At 39.2% G+C, this 18,436-nt stretch overlaps 1 protein-coding gene and 1 long non-coding RNA gene across 10 annotated transcripts in view; one reads left to right on the top strand and one right to left on the bottom strand.

Annotated features, from left to right (window-relative positions):
- The window catches only part of LOC106510655 (uncharacterized), a 282,042-nt gene that overhangs the window by 59,314 nt on the left and 204,292 nt on the right, over nt 1-18,436 (bottom strand). The gene's annotated exons all lie outside the window — the stretch shown is intronic.
- Nucleotides 1-18,436, top strand: part of RLF (RLF zinc finger) — a 96,301-nt gene that overhangs the window by 31,983 nt on the left and 45,882 nt on the right. For 4 of the 9 annotated variants that reach the window (XR_014807505.1, XR_014807504.1, XM_003356327.5 and 1 more), the window contains exons 4-5: nt 918-1,050; nt 8,154-8,356. Coding sequence is in view for 4 of the 9 variants with exons in the window: in XM_003356327.5 (XP_003356375.2) it covers nt 918-1,050; nt 8,154-8,356 (336 nt within the window). In the remaining 5 variants the exon portion in view is untranslated. Of the gene's footprint in view, nt 1-680; nt 1,051-7,392; nt 7,482-8,153; nt 10,459-16,357; nt 18,352-18,436 lie in introns of those variants that run through there. The other 5 variants (XR_014807506.1, XR_014807507.1, XM_084964022.1 and 2 more) reach the window with 4 other exon arrangements.

Below are 18,436 nucleotides of genomic sequence, written 5' to 3' on the forward strand. Positions count from 1 at the left end.
TTGATACAGCTGTTAAAATCATCTTTCATGTATAGCACATTGATTTTTGTCATTCTGTTTTTTTTTTTTTTTCTTTCTTTCTAGGGCCACACCTGTGGCATATGGAGTTTTCCAGGCTAGGGGTTGAATTGGAGCTATAGCTGCAGGCCTATGACATAGCCACAGCAATGTGGGATCTGAGCCGTGTCTGTGATGTACACCACGGCTTGTGGCAACGCTGGATCCTTAACCCACTGAGTGAGGGCAGGGATCAAACCCTCAACCTTACGGTTCCTAGTTGGATTTGTTTTCATTGTGCTGCAATGGAAACTCCCTGTCATTCTATGTTTTGGGGCCTGCCGGTAGTTTTGCCCTGGTATAAGACATTCTAGAAGGGCAAATGTGCTTATTGGGACTGTTAGTATTTTTATTAGTATCCTTTACAGAAAGATTACTCTGGTATTTATTCTTCAATTTTATGCCTAAATATTTGCCTTTTTCTCCCACCTGTGTAACTCTTAAGTATTCATCAGACATTTAGGATATATTTCTGAATATGTGTTCAGTAAAATAAAGGCAGTAGAGGTACAAATAAATATATAAGGCATGGTCATCTAACCCTTCCAGGGCTTTTTTTTTGGGTCTTTTTAAGGCTGCACCTGCGGTTTAGGTAAGTGCCCAGGCTAGGGGTCGAATGGGAGCTGTAGCCACTGGCCTATACCACACCCACAGCAACCTGGGATCCTAGCCACATTTACCATCTACACCACAGCTCATGGCAACACTGGATCCTTAACCCACTGAGCAAAGCCAGGGATCAAACCCTCGTCCTCATGGATACTAGTCGGGTTCACTTACACTGTGCCACAATGGGAACTCCCCCAGAACTACTTTTTATATTCCCTCATTTCTGGATATGCCTTTTTTTTTTTTTTTAGGAGTCACATGATGCATTATTGGAATTTGGAAATAATAACCTACAAATACTGGTTCATGTTACCAAGGAGGGGGTGTGGAAAAACCCTATTCTTCTTAAAATTCTGTCTCAACAGCCAGTAGAAACAGAAGAAGGTAAGCTTAAAACTATACTATTGAAGGAGGATTTAGTTCTTAGAGAATTAAAATTTATTTCTGTGTTAAAATTTTGTGAATTTTACCTGTGTGTCTAATAACCAGTCATTCTTTTCTCCTTTGAATAGTAAAAACTAACATTTAACTAATTAGCATTTAATGTTTTGCCTAAGGATTCTTGAATTTTTAGGTAGTGTTTTTAAAGTATCCCTTTGTCGGAGTTCCCATCTTGGTGTAGCCAAAATGAATCCGACTAGGAACCCATGCATGAGGTTGCAGGTTCAATCCCTGCTCAGTGGGTTAAGGATCTGCCATTGCCATGAGCTGTGGTATAGATTTTATATGTGGCTCAGATCTGGCATTGCTGTGGCTGTGGCATAGGCTGATGGCTACAGTTCTGATTAGACCCTTAGCCTGGGAACCTCCATATGCCTCAGGTGCGGCCCTAAAAAGACAAAAATAAATAAATAAAGTGTCCCTTTGTATTTGTTTTTAAATGTTCCATTGAATAATAATGTTTATATAGAAATTCCTGAGATAGAAATGAATAATCTGTTTCAAGTCTTTGGTATATAGTAGAGCTTTACTTATATTTTGTTGACTAGTTACTATAGCTGAGGAATATTTAAAAAAATTTGCTTTTTATTTTAAATTTATGAAACATTGGAATTTAGGTATTGTGCAGAGATAGGCAAAGAATGAAAATTTGCAGTTTGTCAGTTTAAGGCCAGAAGATTTACAGGTTTGAGTTGATATTTGCATTTAAGACACAAAATATCTCATTTTATATGTCCAACACTTATGATTTCATTTGTTTTAAGTTATTTGTAAATGTATGTTTCTGGAATAAGAGTTTCGGAATAGTTTACATTTACACTTTCAATATATCTTTAGTTCAGCTTTTAGGACATGCCATTAGGATGTTGACGTCTTAAAATATCCCGGTTAGCTTCATTCACCAAGTTTGATAAACTACTGTATACATGCTGCTTGGGTTTTTCTGTACACTGAGAAGATTGGTGTTGGGTTCTTAGATTTTCTCTTGGTCTCTTTCCTCTGATAATTCTGTTGATTATCAGTTAGACTGACAAAAGAAAATGAATGAGAAAAGCTGTTAAATAGAAAATAGATTGATATTTATTGTTTTCTGTTGAGGTTCCCAATAAATGGCATTGTTTTGTAAAAATAGGCAGGTAGGGGCCTTTATTATTATTAAAAGTTGCTAGAGGACAGAGCCAAAAGTATCTCAAAACTAGGCAGATCCCAGTCCAGATAGGGCTTGACAGGAGTGCAGAATGCATGGTCTCTGTAGACAGGCCCGCACTCAAAAGGAAAAAGATTGGAGTTGCTTTAAATGTCCCTAATTTATTTTCCCCAATGTACTAATTAAATGTATCACCCCACTTCAGGAGTTAATGGTACTTAATTTCTTGTCACATAGGAAAATAATCAAGAATCGGGGAGAAGCATTGTTACCTAACATCCATGGTATTCTATACATTCAGTAAAGATTAAGTACCTACTATCTGTAAAACTCTGAATGGGTATAGGATACCCACATATGTAAGCCGAAAATCACAGTACAATTGGTGGGCAGCCAATGAATGGCCTGCTTACTTTCTCAGTTGACCCTTACTAATTTCACACCAGCAGATTAGCTAATCTTTATAGTTACACTGCCCTTGCAGCCCAGATATTAACATATTTGATGGAGTTCCCATCTTGGCCCAGTGGTAATGAACACAACTAGTATCCATGAGGGATGCGGGTTTGATCCCTGGCCCTGCTCAGTGAGTTAAGGATCTGGTGTTGCCGTGAGCTGTGGTGTAGGTTGCAGACACAGCTCAGATCCCATGTTGCTGTGGCTATGGAGTAGGCCAGCAGCTGCGGCTTCCAAATTGACCCATAGCCTGGGAACCTCCATATGCTGTGGGTGTGGCCTTAAAAAAAAAAGGCAAAAGAAAACATATTTGGAGGTCCCGTCTTGGCTCAGTGGTTAACAAATCTGATTGGCATCCATGAGGACACAGGTTCAATCCTTGCTCAGTGGGTTGAGGATCCAAGCGTTGCCGTGAGCTGTGGTGCAGGCTGGCAGCTACTGTTCCGATTTGATGCCTAGCCTGGGAGCTTCCATATGCTGTGGGTTTGGCCCCCAAAAAAGAAAGAGAAAAAAACAACAACAACAAAACAAAACATATTTGATGCTATAAAGCAGTGACTTTCATTTCACTTTTTTCAATAGCAGTAATCAGAAGCGTAAAAGTACAATTTTTTTTAACCTCTAAGTAACTCAGAAAATGGTTTTCAGTTTAGTTTTTTGAATTAAAAAAAAAGTTTCTAAGATTTTTATTTTTCCTGCCATGAGTTCTTGAATTTTATAACCTTTTCTCTCAAAACAATCTCCAGTTTATTATTGAAGTGTGTAATAAGTACCAGTTGTTGACACTTTGCCTGGCATGATCAGCAGGGCATTGAGTGAGTCTTACCACCCAGGTATCAAAGTCCTTTCTATCCCAAGCCATCTCAGTGGCCAGCCACAAAAGGTAAGCCTGGCAAGACCAGGCCCAGCCACAGCCCTACTAATGGTTCCTGTCTTGAGCCCCATTGCTCACAAAACCACCCTTACTTCCAGTGGCAATGACAGCATCCCACAGCCCCAGAGACCTCAGGCTCATCAACCTTGGGGACCTTCCTTCCAGTGTACCAGAGCGGTTTCAGAGCTGCTTTTTGATATATGCCAGATTTTCTAGATGACCTGTGCTCTGCTTAGCACCCTCCTCCCCTCTTTCCCATAATTCATGACATTAAAACACTGTTTTTTCTCCATTTTCCTTGAGGTTCAGCAGGGCCAAAGCAACAGCCTTTTGCTTTTTTTCCCCCTCTCTCCCCTACCAAGGGTTGAAGGAAGAGATCCATCCTAATTGTTCAGAGGCACTAACTTCCCCCCTTGTAAATCAAACTAAGAACCTGCCAGCTCTTACCTCTCCCTGGTTGTTTTTCCTTCTCACCTCAGTTTGTTTCTCTTGTAGTACTTACATCTGAAGCCATTTTGTGAATTGTCATGTGTCACCTGAGCCTTCACTAAAAACAAAAATGCTCTTTTCTGTTAGGAAAAAAAAAACCTTTTACTACACCTTAAATGTTGTCATTTTTTTTACACATCGAAGTATATATAGGAGGTAACCTGTCATGATGTTTTTTAAGTTTTTAAATGGCTCAGAAAAAGAAAAACTAGACAAAGAAATATGGCAAAATGGTTCAGTTGTTGGATCTACGTGGAAGAGAGGACATATGATTAAAAATTTTTTTTTTTAATGAGGAATTCACTGTCTTTTATTTCTTTATTTATTTTTTTGCTTTTTTAGGGCCACACCCACGGTATATGGAAGTTCCCAGGCTAGGGGTTGAATCCGAGTCTGCCACCTACACCACAGCTCACAGCAACACCAGATCCCCAATTCACCGAGCGAGGCCAGGGATCGAACCCACATCCTCATGGATCCTAGTCAGGTTTGTTAACCGCTGAGCCACGAAGGGCGCTCTAAATTTTTTTTTGAATTAAAATCTTTGGAAAAAATAAAATACAGAAGAGATCACAATTGGGAGTGAGACTTCTTGTCGTAAACTTATATCATTTTAAATATTGAAGCGTATGGGTGGATTTTTCTTTCTAAAATACAGTTAAGTAAGGATTGATTTGACAAAATGATTTTTAAAATAGAGTTTTGATCTGTGTGTTAAAAAATTGATATCATGGTTTAACTGTGATTATAATATGTTGAGTAAAATAGTTTTACTTCATAGAAATAATAGCTGCAATTTATATAGTGCCTATTATGTGATGGGCACTGTATTAGTCCCCCCATCTCATTTAATCCATTAAACAGGTGAGAGATCACACATGCCTAAGGCCACATAGTTAAAACTTGAAGGGAGAACCTGAGCCCAGTTGAGATATTTAAAAGATTTTGATTGATTACAAGTGATAACCAATCGGTTGCTGAATATATGGTTTTATTAAACATCCGTAATATATAAAACATTGTGCTTAGTGCTGTAGGGAATACAGAAGTTAATATGACATGGTATTTGTTTAAAATTGCTTACAGCGTGGAGTCCCCATCATGGCGCAGCAGAAACGAATCTGACTAGGAACCATGAGGTTGGCTGGTTCGATCCCTGCCTCGCTCATTGGGTTAAGGATCCAATGTGGCCATGAGCTGTGGTGTAGGTCACAGATGTGGCTCGGATCTGGTGTTGCTGTTGCTGTGATGTAGGCTGGCAGCTGTAGCTATGATTAGACCCCTAGCCTGGGAACCTCCATATGCTGTAGGTGCAGCCCTAAAAAGCAAAAAATAAAATAAAATAAAATAAAATAAAATAAAATAAAATTGCAGACAGTTTAATCAGGAAGTGATCAGAGACAAATAATAGCAGCTAGTATTGAGCTTGATTTTGTGCTCAGTGTCTTATATGCATTGTGGTATTTCATTTATGATTCTTTCGTCTCTGTGAGGTAGATGTTACTCATCTTTTCATAGAGAAACTTGAGGCTCAGAAAGGTCAACCAATTTGTCCAAGGGTCTCACGCCTAGTATGTATATGGGTCATGACCCAGACCCTGAAATCTTAACTTTTGTACACTCTAATCCTTTATTACTGTACTTGCAGAGAAAACTGAGTGTGGTAAGAGAAGTAAAATGCTATGGAATTTAGAAGGGTTTTATAGATAACATGCCTGTTTTCAGGTGTGGGATTTGTGCAAATGCATACAATCTGGAGCAGATAAATAAGAGCAGAATCTGCTGTTAGGCACACTGGGCTGGTAGGGTGACAGATGTGGCAGGAAATAATATAAAGGAATTATATTTGAGAGAATTTTAAAAAGAACTGTTGGGCAGTAACTAAGTTGATTTCCTTAGGAAAGGAGTTGGCAAGGAAGGATTGCCAAAATTTCATTTCTTTATGTTGAGAGAATACTATTACTGAAAAATAGAAATAAGGAATGAGTAGCTACTTGAGATATGATTGTAAGTTCATTTTGTGGAATTTAGTGCTTTTGGGACTAAAATAGAAAAGCCCAAGTGATTTATTTTCTGTCCATGCCTTTTGATCTTGACTGTTTATTGGAGTATCTGTGCAGTTTGACATGGCAGGCATGCACATACACCCCCCACACAGACCCACACACCCACTCAACACCCCCCGCCCCCAAGGTCCATAGTCCACTAAATCAAAATCAAAATCTCCAGAGGTGGAGCTCTGGAATACAGACCTTTTTGAAGAGCTACAGAAAATGGGCACCCTCCACCTGTAAATGCTGGGAGTATAAATTGGTATAATCTCTGGAGATCGATTTGGCAGCAGTTTCACTTCTAGGAATTTTTGTTTAGGTGTAGGCATGTATAAAATGGCCTCTGTACAAGGCTGTAAATTACAGCATTATTGACAGTTGCCAAGGATTGGAAACAACTTTCAAGTGTATCAGGAGGGGATTGATTAAATTAATTGTGGTACATCCATACAGTGGAATAACATTCAGTTGCTACAGGTATTGAGGTAGTTTCCCTAACAGTGATGTGATAGAATAACCTGTATGATCTGTTAAATGGGAAAAGAAATATGTCTTCTGTATTCAGAATGTTTCTGAAAGGGATAAACAAGAAATTGGAAATGGTTACTGTTTCTTGGGGAGAGAGGCTAGGGGACTGGAGTCAGGGTAGAAGGGAGACAGCTTTTAACTGTATACCTTTTTGTGTGCCTTTAAAGTTTTTTGTCCCTTGCATATATGGTATTACCTTTTTTTTTTAAAGAGAATTAAAAAATCTTTACGGTTGATTCTGATGTGTAGTTAGATTGGGCCAGGGGTTCTCCCCCCACCCACCTTGCTGGTGGTTAACCATTAATATTAATGATTTCTATTCCACATGTGACCTGTAGACCTAGTTTCATGACTGTTACCCGAGGGACTTATAGAAAATCAGAATCTCAGGTCCTATCCTAGACCTACTGATTTAGACTCTACATTTTAATAAGATTCCTAATAATACTATGTAATGATGCCACACACTTTATGAGTATTTATTGTTCATAAATTGCGGGCTTATTGAGAACACTGTACAAATTAGTGTTCAGGTGCCTAATATTGAGTACTGCTGAGAGCAGCATTTTCCAAAGTGTGTACTGAACCAGGAACATAGATTTTACATTGTACTAATGATATGTGTAAAAGGGTTCTCTGGTCAAATCAGTTTGGGAAATATTGGGTTAAATAAAAGTGAACAGTTTTCTTCATTGCAGGACTGTTCAGAGATTTGACCAAGGAATCCTTTTTTTTTCTAGGACTATCTCTCAGGTCTTTTGGTCGGTGGAACACACTTTGAGAAATGCCTGGTTTAGAGGAAAGACCACCACTGGCTTTGGAATCCTTGGCAAGTTACCTAATTTCTCTGAGTATTAATTTTCCTAACCTTAAACTGGGGATAATAATACTTGCCTTGGTGGTGGTATGAAGAATAAATGAGAGGTATATAAAAACACTCAGCTTAAAGCTTGGTACCTCAAAAATGTTCAAGTGGTAGTTGTTAATATTATGTAGAATACTTGCCTTTTTTCCTTGTATTTATGCTTATAGTTCATTTCACTGTTCTTGACTCTCCTTATCAGAAAGTGAAGGAGAAGGGTCAAATAATGAATTTTGATGAAATGTTATTAGTAGCTTTATTAAAAAGTTTGGTGTTCAAAATAAAACTACTAAATAAAGTGGGAATAATTAGCATTTTTTTTTTTTTTTTTTTTAAGGCCGCATTGTGGCATGTGGATGTTCCTGGGTCCTTTAACTCACTGCACAGGACCAGGGATTGAACCCACGCCTCTGCAGTGACCCTAGCCACTGCGCCACAGCAGGAACTCCATAATTAGCAAAATGTATTTATTTTGCTCTTTGCTCTATTAGATGAGTATTGAGATCACTTCCCACTTATATCAGCTGACTTTTTATCCCCTAAAAACAAACAACAATAAAAGATATCAAACTTTCATCTTTACAATCTTGGCACATTATGTGGTATGTTATCAAATGTTTCATTTTTCCTTTTTTCTAGTCAATAAATTGATTGCACAAGAAGGACCTTTCTTTCTGCAAATGCGAATAAAACATTTGTTGAAATCTAACTGCATCCCCCAGGCTACTGCTTTATCAAAAGTATGTGCAGAATCTAAAGAAATTTCAAATGTGTCATCTTTTCAGCAAGCCTATATCACATGCTTATGCTCCATTCTTCCTAATGAAGATGCTATTAAGGAGGTGAGTAAAGCAATTAACTGCTGTTGTCATTCACACTAACTGTGAATTTAATACATTTTAATAATTGTTGCATGGCAGAATGAAAACCAAGACTTTAATTTTTTCAGGCTACTGAAAAGTACCATTTTAATTGTATATTTAACTGCTCAACAGATTGAATGTAAAGTGATGTCTTGTAGGTGGATTTGGAAGTAGATAATTAAAGAATATGCAGATGGATGTTTATGTATTGGGGTAACGGTTTGCTTTGAAATCTTTAAATGTGAAAGTCTTTTTTTTCTTAAAGTGATCTCTCTTTTTGGGAAATGTGGAAGTTACTAATGCTAGTGTCGAGGGATAAACCAAAGAGAATGACACTAAACTTAAGCTCAAGTTACTGTATTCATTGAACTCTATAAGCAGGGAAATGTGGAAGTGAGAACAAATAGGATATGAAGGAAAATAATCAAGTGATTGAGTCTTTTCTTTAAACTATTTTACCAGCAGGTTACATTCTTTTTAAAAAGCCTGAATCATTCTTTTCCTTAGAAAAGTTAGATTTAGTTTTCTCTAATAGTTTTTGATAAGTTTTACAGAGAAAAATGAGGAATTCCTAGGCTATTTTCCATCATCTACCTTTTAATTCTCTTACCTGCTGTTCAGATCTTACATACACATTCTCATTTTACCCCTACACTGAACTTACTTATTAAATGTGGGAATCCCAAGAATCTGGTTCTGTGCTGTAGTAATTCTTAGATTTTTATAACAGTTTCAACTGTAAATATCTTAGTCTCCAAATGAAATTCTCCATCTTTCCACTTCACCCCCTTTAATACACAGACTACCAGTACCAGCAGTCCATTGATTCTGTCAGCTTTTTACTCTCCTTCATCCTTTTCACGTACTCACTTCCCTCCTTACTCTACTTTTCCATAATCAGTCATTATTATCACTACCTTGCAGACACTCTCAACCCCTCTGCTGGTCTCTTCCTTAAGAGACCAGTACTTATTTGACTGATCTGTATTCTTATTATGGCTACTGCTCCAGGTACTCTTTATATTTACCTGCACCAGCAGGGCCAGACTTGGGTGGAGAAAAACCTGCCAGCTGATTTTATTTAATTTCAGTCACTCTTTCTTCCTTTCTTCTGTCCGTCCGTCCGTCTTTTGAGGGTTGCACCCATGAGTTCCCAGGCTAGGGGTCAAATGGGAGCTGCAGCTGCCTTGATCCCTGGCCTCACCAGATACTTAACCCATTGAGCAAGGTCACGGATCCAGCCCACGTCCTCATGGATACTAGTTGGGTTTGTTTCTACTGAGACACAACAGGAACTCTTGAGTCACACTATTATTTTTTTAGTCCAGTCACTCTCTCATTCTTTGAGATTACTGTTTCCTGCTTTTGCTATTCTCTTTAAACCTATACTACAACCCCCCCCCCACCTCAGTCTCCACTGATGAAATTTTTCTTGTTTCTTTGAGGAAATTGAGGCAGTTGAAAGAGAATTTTCATATCTGTTCACCTATGTGAATTTATGCATTTACGTCTTCTCTTTGTTATTAGAGACAAACTGTAGCTGTTCACCCCCACTAAAGCCCAGCAGTTCCCCTAACTTCTTTTTCAGATCCCATCTGCTCTTGCCCCCTCAAGGGTAACACTGCAGCTTTCCCTTTGTCTACCGTGTTATCAGTTCCCACTCTGCTCTAACCATCTCATCAGCATTTACACTGTTATTTTGTCCTTTTTTGGGGGGGCCATGCACACAGCATAGAGAAGCTCCCTGGCCAGGGACTGAACCACATCACAGCAGCAGCTTGAGCCGCAGTAGTGACAATCCCACATCCTTAACCCACTGAGCCACCAGAGAGCTCCTCTTCCATTTTTAAAAAGGAAACACTTCTCCTTCCAGCTACCACTCCCATTTTTTTTTCCTGACTTTCCAGTGTAAATTCTGAAATGAATTGCCTGGATTTACTGTTGAACATTTTTCTCCTTGAATGTATTATAATATGACATTGACTCATACCCAGTTCACCATATCATTAAATCCAACTGGGAAAGCAGTTTTAAGAGGGAAAATTATAGTAATACAAGTCTACCCCAGAAAACAAGAAAAATCTCAAAAATAAACAACCTAATCTTACACCTGAAGGAACTAAAAAAAGACCAAGTAAAACCCAGAGTTAGTAGAATGGAAGATGTCATCTAGAATCAGAGCAGAAATAAATGAAATAGAGATTTAAAAAACAATATAAGTGGAGTACCAGTCGTGCCTCAGTAGAAATGAACCCGATTAGTATCCATGAGGATGCAGGTTCAATCCCTGGCCTTGCTCAGTGGGTTGAGGATCCGGCACTGCTGCAAGCTGTGGTGTAGGTCACAGATGTGGCTTGTATCCCGCATTGCTGTGGCTGTGGTGGAAGCAGGCAGCTACAACTCCAATTTGACCCCTAGCCTAGGAATTTCCATATGCTACAGGTTCAGCCCTAAAAAGAAAAAAGAAAAAAAAAAGAAAAGATGAAGTTTTCAAAGAGCTGATTTTTTGAAATGTAGGCAAAATTGACAAACTTCGAGTTCCCGTCGTGGCGCAGTGGTTAACGAATCCAACTAGGAACCATGAGGTTGCGGGTTCGGTCCCTGCCCTTGCTCAGTGGGTTAATGATCGTTGGTGTAGGTTGCAGACGCGGCTCGGATCCTGCGTTGCTGTGGCTCTGGCGTAGGCCGGTGGCTATGGCTCCGATTTGACCCCTAGCCTGGGAAACCTCCACATGCCGCAGGGGCGGCCCAAGAAATAGCAAAAAGACAAAAAAAAAAAAAAAATTGACAAACTTTGAGCCAGATTTGTCAAGAAAAAAGGAGGGCCCAAATCAATAAAAGAAATAAGAAGTCACAACTGATACCAAAGAAATACGAAAGACCATAAACTGCTGTGGACAACTGCATGTCAATAAAATGGATAGCCTGGGAGTTCCCGTCATGGCGCAGTGGTTAACGAACCTGACTAGGAACCATGAGGTTGCGGGTTCAGTCCCTGCCCTTGCTCAGTGGGTTAACGATCCGGCGTTACCGTGAGCTGTGGTGTAGGTTGCAGATGCGGCGGCTTGGATCCCGTGTTGCTGTGGCTCTGGCCTAGGCCGGTGGCTACAGCTCCGATTCGACCCCTAGCCTAGGAACCTCCATATGCCGGGGGAGCGGCCCAAAGAAATAGCAAAAAGACAAAAAAAAGAAAAGAAAATTACAGGCTGATACCACTGATGAATATAGATGCAAAAATTCTCAACAAAATATTAGCAAATTGAATTCAGTAAAACATTAAAAGGGTTATGCACTATGATCGATCAAGTGGGATTTATCTCAGAGACACAAGGTTGGTTCACTATCCAGAAAACAATCTATGTGATATACACATTAAATAAAAATAAAATATGATTGTCAATAGATGCATAAAGGGCTTTTGACAAAATTCAACATCCATTTATGATAAAAAAAAAAAAAAACTCTGAAGAAATGGAGTTCCTGTTGTGGCTCAGTGGGTTAAGAACGCGACGTAGTGTCTGTGTGGATGTAGGTTCAGTCCCTGGCCTTACTCAGTGGGTTAAGGATCTGCAGTGGAGGTTGCAGATGCAGCTTGGGTCTGATGTTGCTGTGGCTGTGGCATAGTCTGGCAGCTGCAGCTCCAATTTGATCCCTAGCCTGGGAACCTCCATATGCTGCAGGTGTAACCTTAAAAAAAAAAAAAAAAAAAACTTAAAAAGTGTATATAGAGGGAACACACCTCAACATAACAAAGGCCATATCTAATAGTTCTATAGCTGATACCATACTCAGTGGTGGACAGCTGAAAGCATTTCCTCTAAGATGAGGAACAAAACAATAATGTTCACTCTCTCCACTTTTATGCAACATAGTATTGAAAGTCCTAGTCACAGTGTCAGACAAGAAAAAGAAAATGAATCCAAACTAGAAAGGAAGCAGTAAAACTGTCGCTGTTTGCGGGTAGCATGATACTATACATAGAGAATCCTAAAGACACCATTGGAAAACTGCTGGAGTTCATCAGTGAGTTTGGTAAAGTTGCAGGATACAAAATTATTGTATAGAAATCTAGTGTATTTCTATACACTAAGAGTGAACTATCAGAGGAATTTAGAAAACAATCCCACTTAAAATCACATCGTAAAAGGATAAAATACCTAGGAATAAATCTGACTAAGGAGGAAAATACTTGTGCTTAGAAAACTACCAGACACTGATAAAAGAAATTGAAGGAGACCCAAATAGATGGAAAGATATACCATGTTCATGGATTGCAAGAATTTGTATTGTTAAAATGACCATACCTACGGCAGTCTACAGATTCAGTGCAAACCCTGTCAAATTCAGTGACATTTTTCACAGAACTAGAACAAAGAATTCTAAAAATTTCTGTGGAAACACAAAAGATTCCAAATGGCCAAAGCAATCTTGAGAAAGAAGAACAAAGCTAGAGATTCAATTCCCTGACTTCATACTTATAGCTACAAAGCTACAGTAATCATAAAGTATGATACTGACATAAAAACAGTACTATAGATCAATGGAACAGGATAGAAAGCCCAGACATAAACCCACACACCTATGGTCAGTTAACCTATGACAAAGAAGGCAAGAATATACAATGGAGAAAAGACAGTCTCTTTAGTAAGGGGTACTGGGAAAACTGGACAGCTACATGTAAAAGAATGAAATGGAACATTCTGTAATGCCATACACAAAAATAAACTCAAAATGGATTAAAGACCTAAATGTAAGACCAGATATTATAAAACTCTTAAGAGGAAAACATAGGCCAAACACTCTTTGACATAAATCACAGCATTATTTTTTTGGATCCCCCTCCTGGAGTAATGAATATAAAACCAAAAATAAACAAATGGGACCTAATTAAACTTAAAAGCTTTTGCTCAGCAAAGGAAATCATAAACAGAACAAAAAGACAATCCACAGAATGGGAGAAAATACTTGCACACAAAATGACAACGGATTAGTCTCTACAAACAGCTCAGGAAGCACTATATCAAAACAAAAACAAAAACCCAATCAAGAAATGGGCAGAAGATCTAAATAGACATTTCTCCAAAAAAGACATACGGATGGCCAAAAAGCAAATGAAAAGATGCTCAGCATCTCTAATTATTAGAGAAATTCTAATCAAAATTACAATGAAGTATCATCTCACATCAGTCAGCATGGCCATTATCAAAAAGTCTACATGTTCCCTGGTGGTCTAGAGGTTAGGACTTAGTGGTTTCACCACTGTGGCCTGGGAACTTAGGTCCTACATCAAGGTGCTACATGCTGCAACCAAAAAAAAGAAAAACGTCTATGAACAAATACTGGAGAGGGTGTATAGAAAAGGGAACGTTGCTACACTTGGTGGGAATGTAAATTGCTATGGCCACTATGGAAAATAGTATGGAAGTTCCTTAAAAAACTAAAAATAGGAGTTTCTGTCATGGCTCAGCAATAATGAACTTGGCTAACATCCATGAGGATGCAGGTTTGATCTGTGTCCTTAGTCAGTGGGTTAAGAATCTGGCATTGCTGTGGGTGTGGCTATGGCTGGCAACTGCAGCTCCCTATTCTACCCCTAGCCTGGGAACTTCCATGTGCTGCAGGTGCAGCCCTAAAAAGCAAAGCAAAGCAAAACAAAACAAAACACACAGAAACAACAAGAATAGATCTACCGTATGATTCAGCAATCCCACTCTTGGGCATATCTCTAGAGAAAATCATAATTTTTAAAAACACATGCACCTCAGTATTCATTGCAACACTATTTATAATAGCCAAGACATGGAAGCAGCTTAAATTCAACAGATGAATGGATAAAGAAGATGTACATATATACAATGGAATATTACTCAGCCATAAAAAAGGAATGAAACTGCCATTTGCAGCAACACGGATGGACCTAGAGATTATCATACTAAGTGAAATAAGTCAGAGAAAGACAAATATCATATGGTATCATCCATATGTAGAATCTAAAAAAGAGATACAAGAATACCCTGGTGGCTCAATGGGTTAAGGACCCAGCATTGTCACTGCTGTAGCTCTTGTCACAGTGTGGCATGGGTTTGATCCCTGGCCCAGGAACTTCCGAATGTCATGGGCAGGGCCAAAAAATGATGCAAATAAACTTATTTAGAAACCATAAAAAGATTTCAAAAACAAACTTACGGTTACCAGAGGGGAAAGGTGGAGGGGAGAGAGGCAAATTAGGAGTTTAAGATTGATATATACACATCTCTTTATATAAGAGAGATAATCAACAAGGACCTATGTATAGGTATAGGTATATGTATATGTATATGTATTCGATATTTTGTAATAAGCTGCATAGGAAATGAGTCTGAAAAAAGTGGACATGTGTATAACTGAATCATTTTACTGTATACCTGAAACACAGTATTGTGAATCAGCGATACTCCTTATAAAATAAAAATTAAATTAAAAAATCCAGTATGATATTGGCAGAAAAAAACAGATACGTAAATCAGTGGAACAGAATAGAGAGCACAGAAATGAACCCACCCTTGTGTGGGAAACAGTCTATGACAAAAGAGGCATGCATATACAGTGGGGAAAAGACAGCTTCTTCAATAAATGGTGTCAGGCAAACTGGACTACTCTCTCATACCATGCACAAAAAGTAATTCAGTATGGATTAAAGACTTAAATATAAGAGCTGAAACCATAAAACTCTCAAAGCTTTTTTGTTTTAGGACCGTACCCTCAGCATATGGGAATTCCCAGGCTAGGGGTCGAATCGGAAGCTGCAGCTGCAGGCCTATGCCACAGCCACAGCAACACCAGATCCAAGCCGAATCTGACCCACACTGCAGCTCATGGCAACACCAGATCCTTAACCCACTGAGTAAGGCCAGGGATCAAACCCCCATCTTTATGGATATTAGTTGGGTTTTTTAACTGCTAAGCTATGACGGGAACTCCTCTAAGTATATTCTTTGATATCAATCTTTTTTTTTTTTTTTTTTTTTTGTCTTTTTGTCTTTTTGTCTTTGTTGTTGTTGTTGTTGTTGTTGCTATTTCTTGGGCCGCTCCCTCGGCATATGGAGGTTCCCAGGCTAGGGGTTGAATCGGAGGTGTAGCCACCGGCCTACGCCAGAGCCACAGCAACGCGGGATCTGAGCCGCGTCTGCAACCTACACCACAGCTCACGGCAACGCTGGATCGTCAACCCGCTGAGCAAGGGCAGGGACCGAACCCGCAACCTCATGGTTCCTAGTCGGATTCGTTAACCACTGCGCCACGACGGGAACTCCTGATATCAATCTTTGTAATATTTTTTTGGATATTTCTCCTCAGGCAAGGGAAACAAGAGCAGAAATAAATGAATGAGACTATATCAAAATAAAAAGCTTTTGGAGTTCCCATTGTGGCTCAGTGGCAACAAATCTGACTAGCATCCATGAGGATGCAAGTTCAATTCCTGGCCTCCCTCAACAGGTTAAGGATCCGATGTTGCCATGAGCTGTGGTATAGTTTGCAGACACAGCTCAGATTTGACATTGCTGTGGCTGTGGGGTAGGCTAGCAGCTGCAGCTCTGATTTGATCCCTAGCCTGGGAACCTCCATCTACTGTGGATGTGGCCCTAAAATTAATAAAGACAAATAACAAAAAAATTAAAAGCTTTCATACAGCAAAGGTACAGTCCACCTCCTGAATGGGTGTAGATATTTGTGAATGATGTATCCAAATAAGGGGTAAATACCCAAAATACACAAAAAGCTCATACAACTCAACAACCTCCCTCCCCCCCCCAAAAACCCTGATTAAAAAATGGGCAGGGATTACTTCTCAGTCTTTTGGCCAAGATCAAGTGTAAAAAATGGGCAGGGAGTTCCCACTGTGGCTCAGTGGGATTGATGGCTTTGCTCGAGCCCTGGGATACAGATTTAATCCCTGGCACAGCACAGTGGGTTAAAGATCCTGTGTTGCTACATCTGCAGCTCGAATCTGATCCCTGGCTGAGGAATACAGCATGGGGTGGCTGAAAAAGGAGAAAAAATGGGCAGAAGATCTGAATAGACATTTTTCCAAGGAAGACATGCAGGTGGCCAGATGGCACATGAAAAGATGCTCACCATCACTAATCATCAGGGAAATGTGAATCAAAACTGCAGTGAGGTATAACCTTACACCTGCCAGAGTGGCTGTCATCAAAAAGATAACAAATAATAAGTGTTGGTGAGGATATGGAGAAAAGGGACTTTTGTGCACTGTTGGTGGGAATGTTAATTGGTGCAGCCACTAGTATGGAGATTCGTCAGAAAAATTAAAAGTAGAACTACCATACGATCCAGCAGTTCCACTCCTGGGTATTTATCTGAAGAAAACCAAAACACTAATTAGGAGAGATATATGTACCACTGTGGTCATTATTTGGTTATTTTCAATACCCAAGATATGAAGCAGGTTAAGTTGACGAATAGATAAAAAATGTGATATATATATATATATGCAGACACACATATATATATCACATCATGTGTGTATCCTCATGATTGCACACGTATGCGCGTGCGCACACACACACGGAATGGAACATTACACAGCCATAAAAAGAAATGAAATTTTGCCTTTCCCAATAACATAGATGGACCCCAGAGGCTGTCATGCTAAATGAAGTAAGTCAGAGTAAGACAAATACTGTATGATTTCATTTATATGTGAAGTCTAAATAAATAAAACAAATAAATAAACCTAAAACAGAAACAGTGTTCTAGATACAGAGAAGAAACAGGTATTTGCCAAAGGAGAATGGGGCAAGGGTAGGAAAGAAATAGGATGGGGAGATTAAAAGGTACAAACTTTCAGTTGCAAAATAAATGAATCATGGGTATGAAATATATAATGTGGGGAGTATAGTCAGTAACTGTGATTTCTTTGTATAGTGACATCCTAACAATTTATTGTGGTAATCAGTTTGAAATGTATAGAAATATCAAATCACTGTGTTGTTTAACAAGAACCAACATAATGTTGTAGGTCAGTTATACTTAAAAGACAAACAGGAATTCCTGCTGTATCAGTGGGATCAGCAGCATCTCTGGAGCCTTGTGCCACAGGTGTGATCCTCAGCCTGGCACAGTGGGTTAAGTATTTGGCGTTGCTGCAGTTGCAGCATAGGTTGCAACTGCAGCTCGATCTGATCCCTAGCCTGGGAATTCCATATGCCATGCTGAGGTGCAGCCAAAAAAAGGAAAAAACAAATAAACTCATAGAAAGGGAGTTAGATTTGTGGTTACCAGGAGTGGGAGTTGAGGGGAGGGGAAATTGGATGGAGGCAGTCAAAAAAGTGTAGACTTAGAGTTCCTGTTGTGGCTCAGTGGTTGATGAATTTGACTAGGAACCATGAAGCCTCTGGCCTCGCTCAGTGGGTCAAGGATCCAGCGTTGCTGTGATTGTGGTGTAGGCTGGCAGCTGTAACTCTGATTCGACCTCCTAGCCTGGGAACCTCCATATGCCAAGGGTGCAGGCCTAGAAAACACCAAAAAAATAAAAAAGTGTAGGTTTCCGTGGAGTTCCCTTGTGGCTCAATGGGTTAAGGACTAGTATTGTCACTGCTGTGGCTCTGGTTTATAGTTGTGGCACAGGTTGGATACTTGGTCCGGGAACTTTCACATGCCTCAGTCATGGCCAAAAAAAAGTAAACTTCCAGTTATAACTAAGTACTAGGTCTGTAATGTACAATATAATACATATAATTAACATTGCTGTATGTTATATATGAATGGTAACAGAATAAATCCTAAGAGTTCTCATCACAAGAAATTTTTTTTCTATTTATTTGATTTTGCATCTATATGATAGGTAGATGTTCACTAAACTTCCTGTGATAATCACCTTGTGATGAATGTAAGCCAGATCATTATACTGTACACCTTAAACTTATACAGTGTGTATTTCAGTATTATCTCAATAAAAGTGGAAGAAAAAGTAATCCAATGATGACTTCTTAATTTTCATCTTTTTTTTTTTTTTTTTTTGGCCACCCTGCAGCATATGGAGTTCCCAGGCCAGGGATC

This window comes from Sus scrofa, chromosome 6 (assembly GCF_054392235.1).
Source record: "Sus scrofa isolate SSC_HxYL_T2T_F1_AM1 chromosome 6, Sscrofa_HxYL_maternal_Yorkshire_Landrace_v2.0, whole genome shotgun sequence".
Classification (NCBI taxonomy): Eukaryota; Metazoa; Chordata; class Mammalia; order Artiodactyla; family Suidae; genus Sus; species Sus scrofa.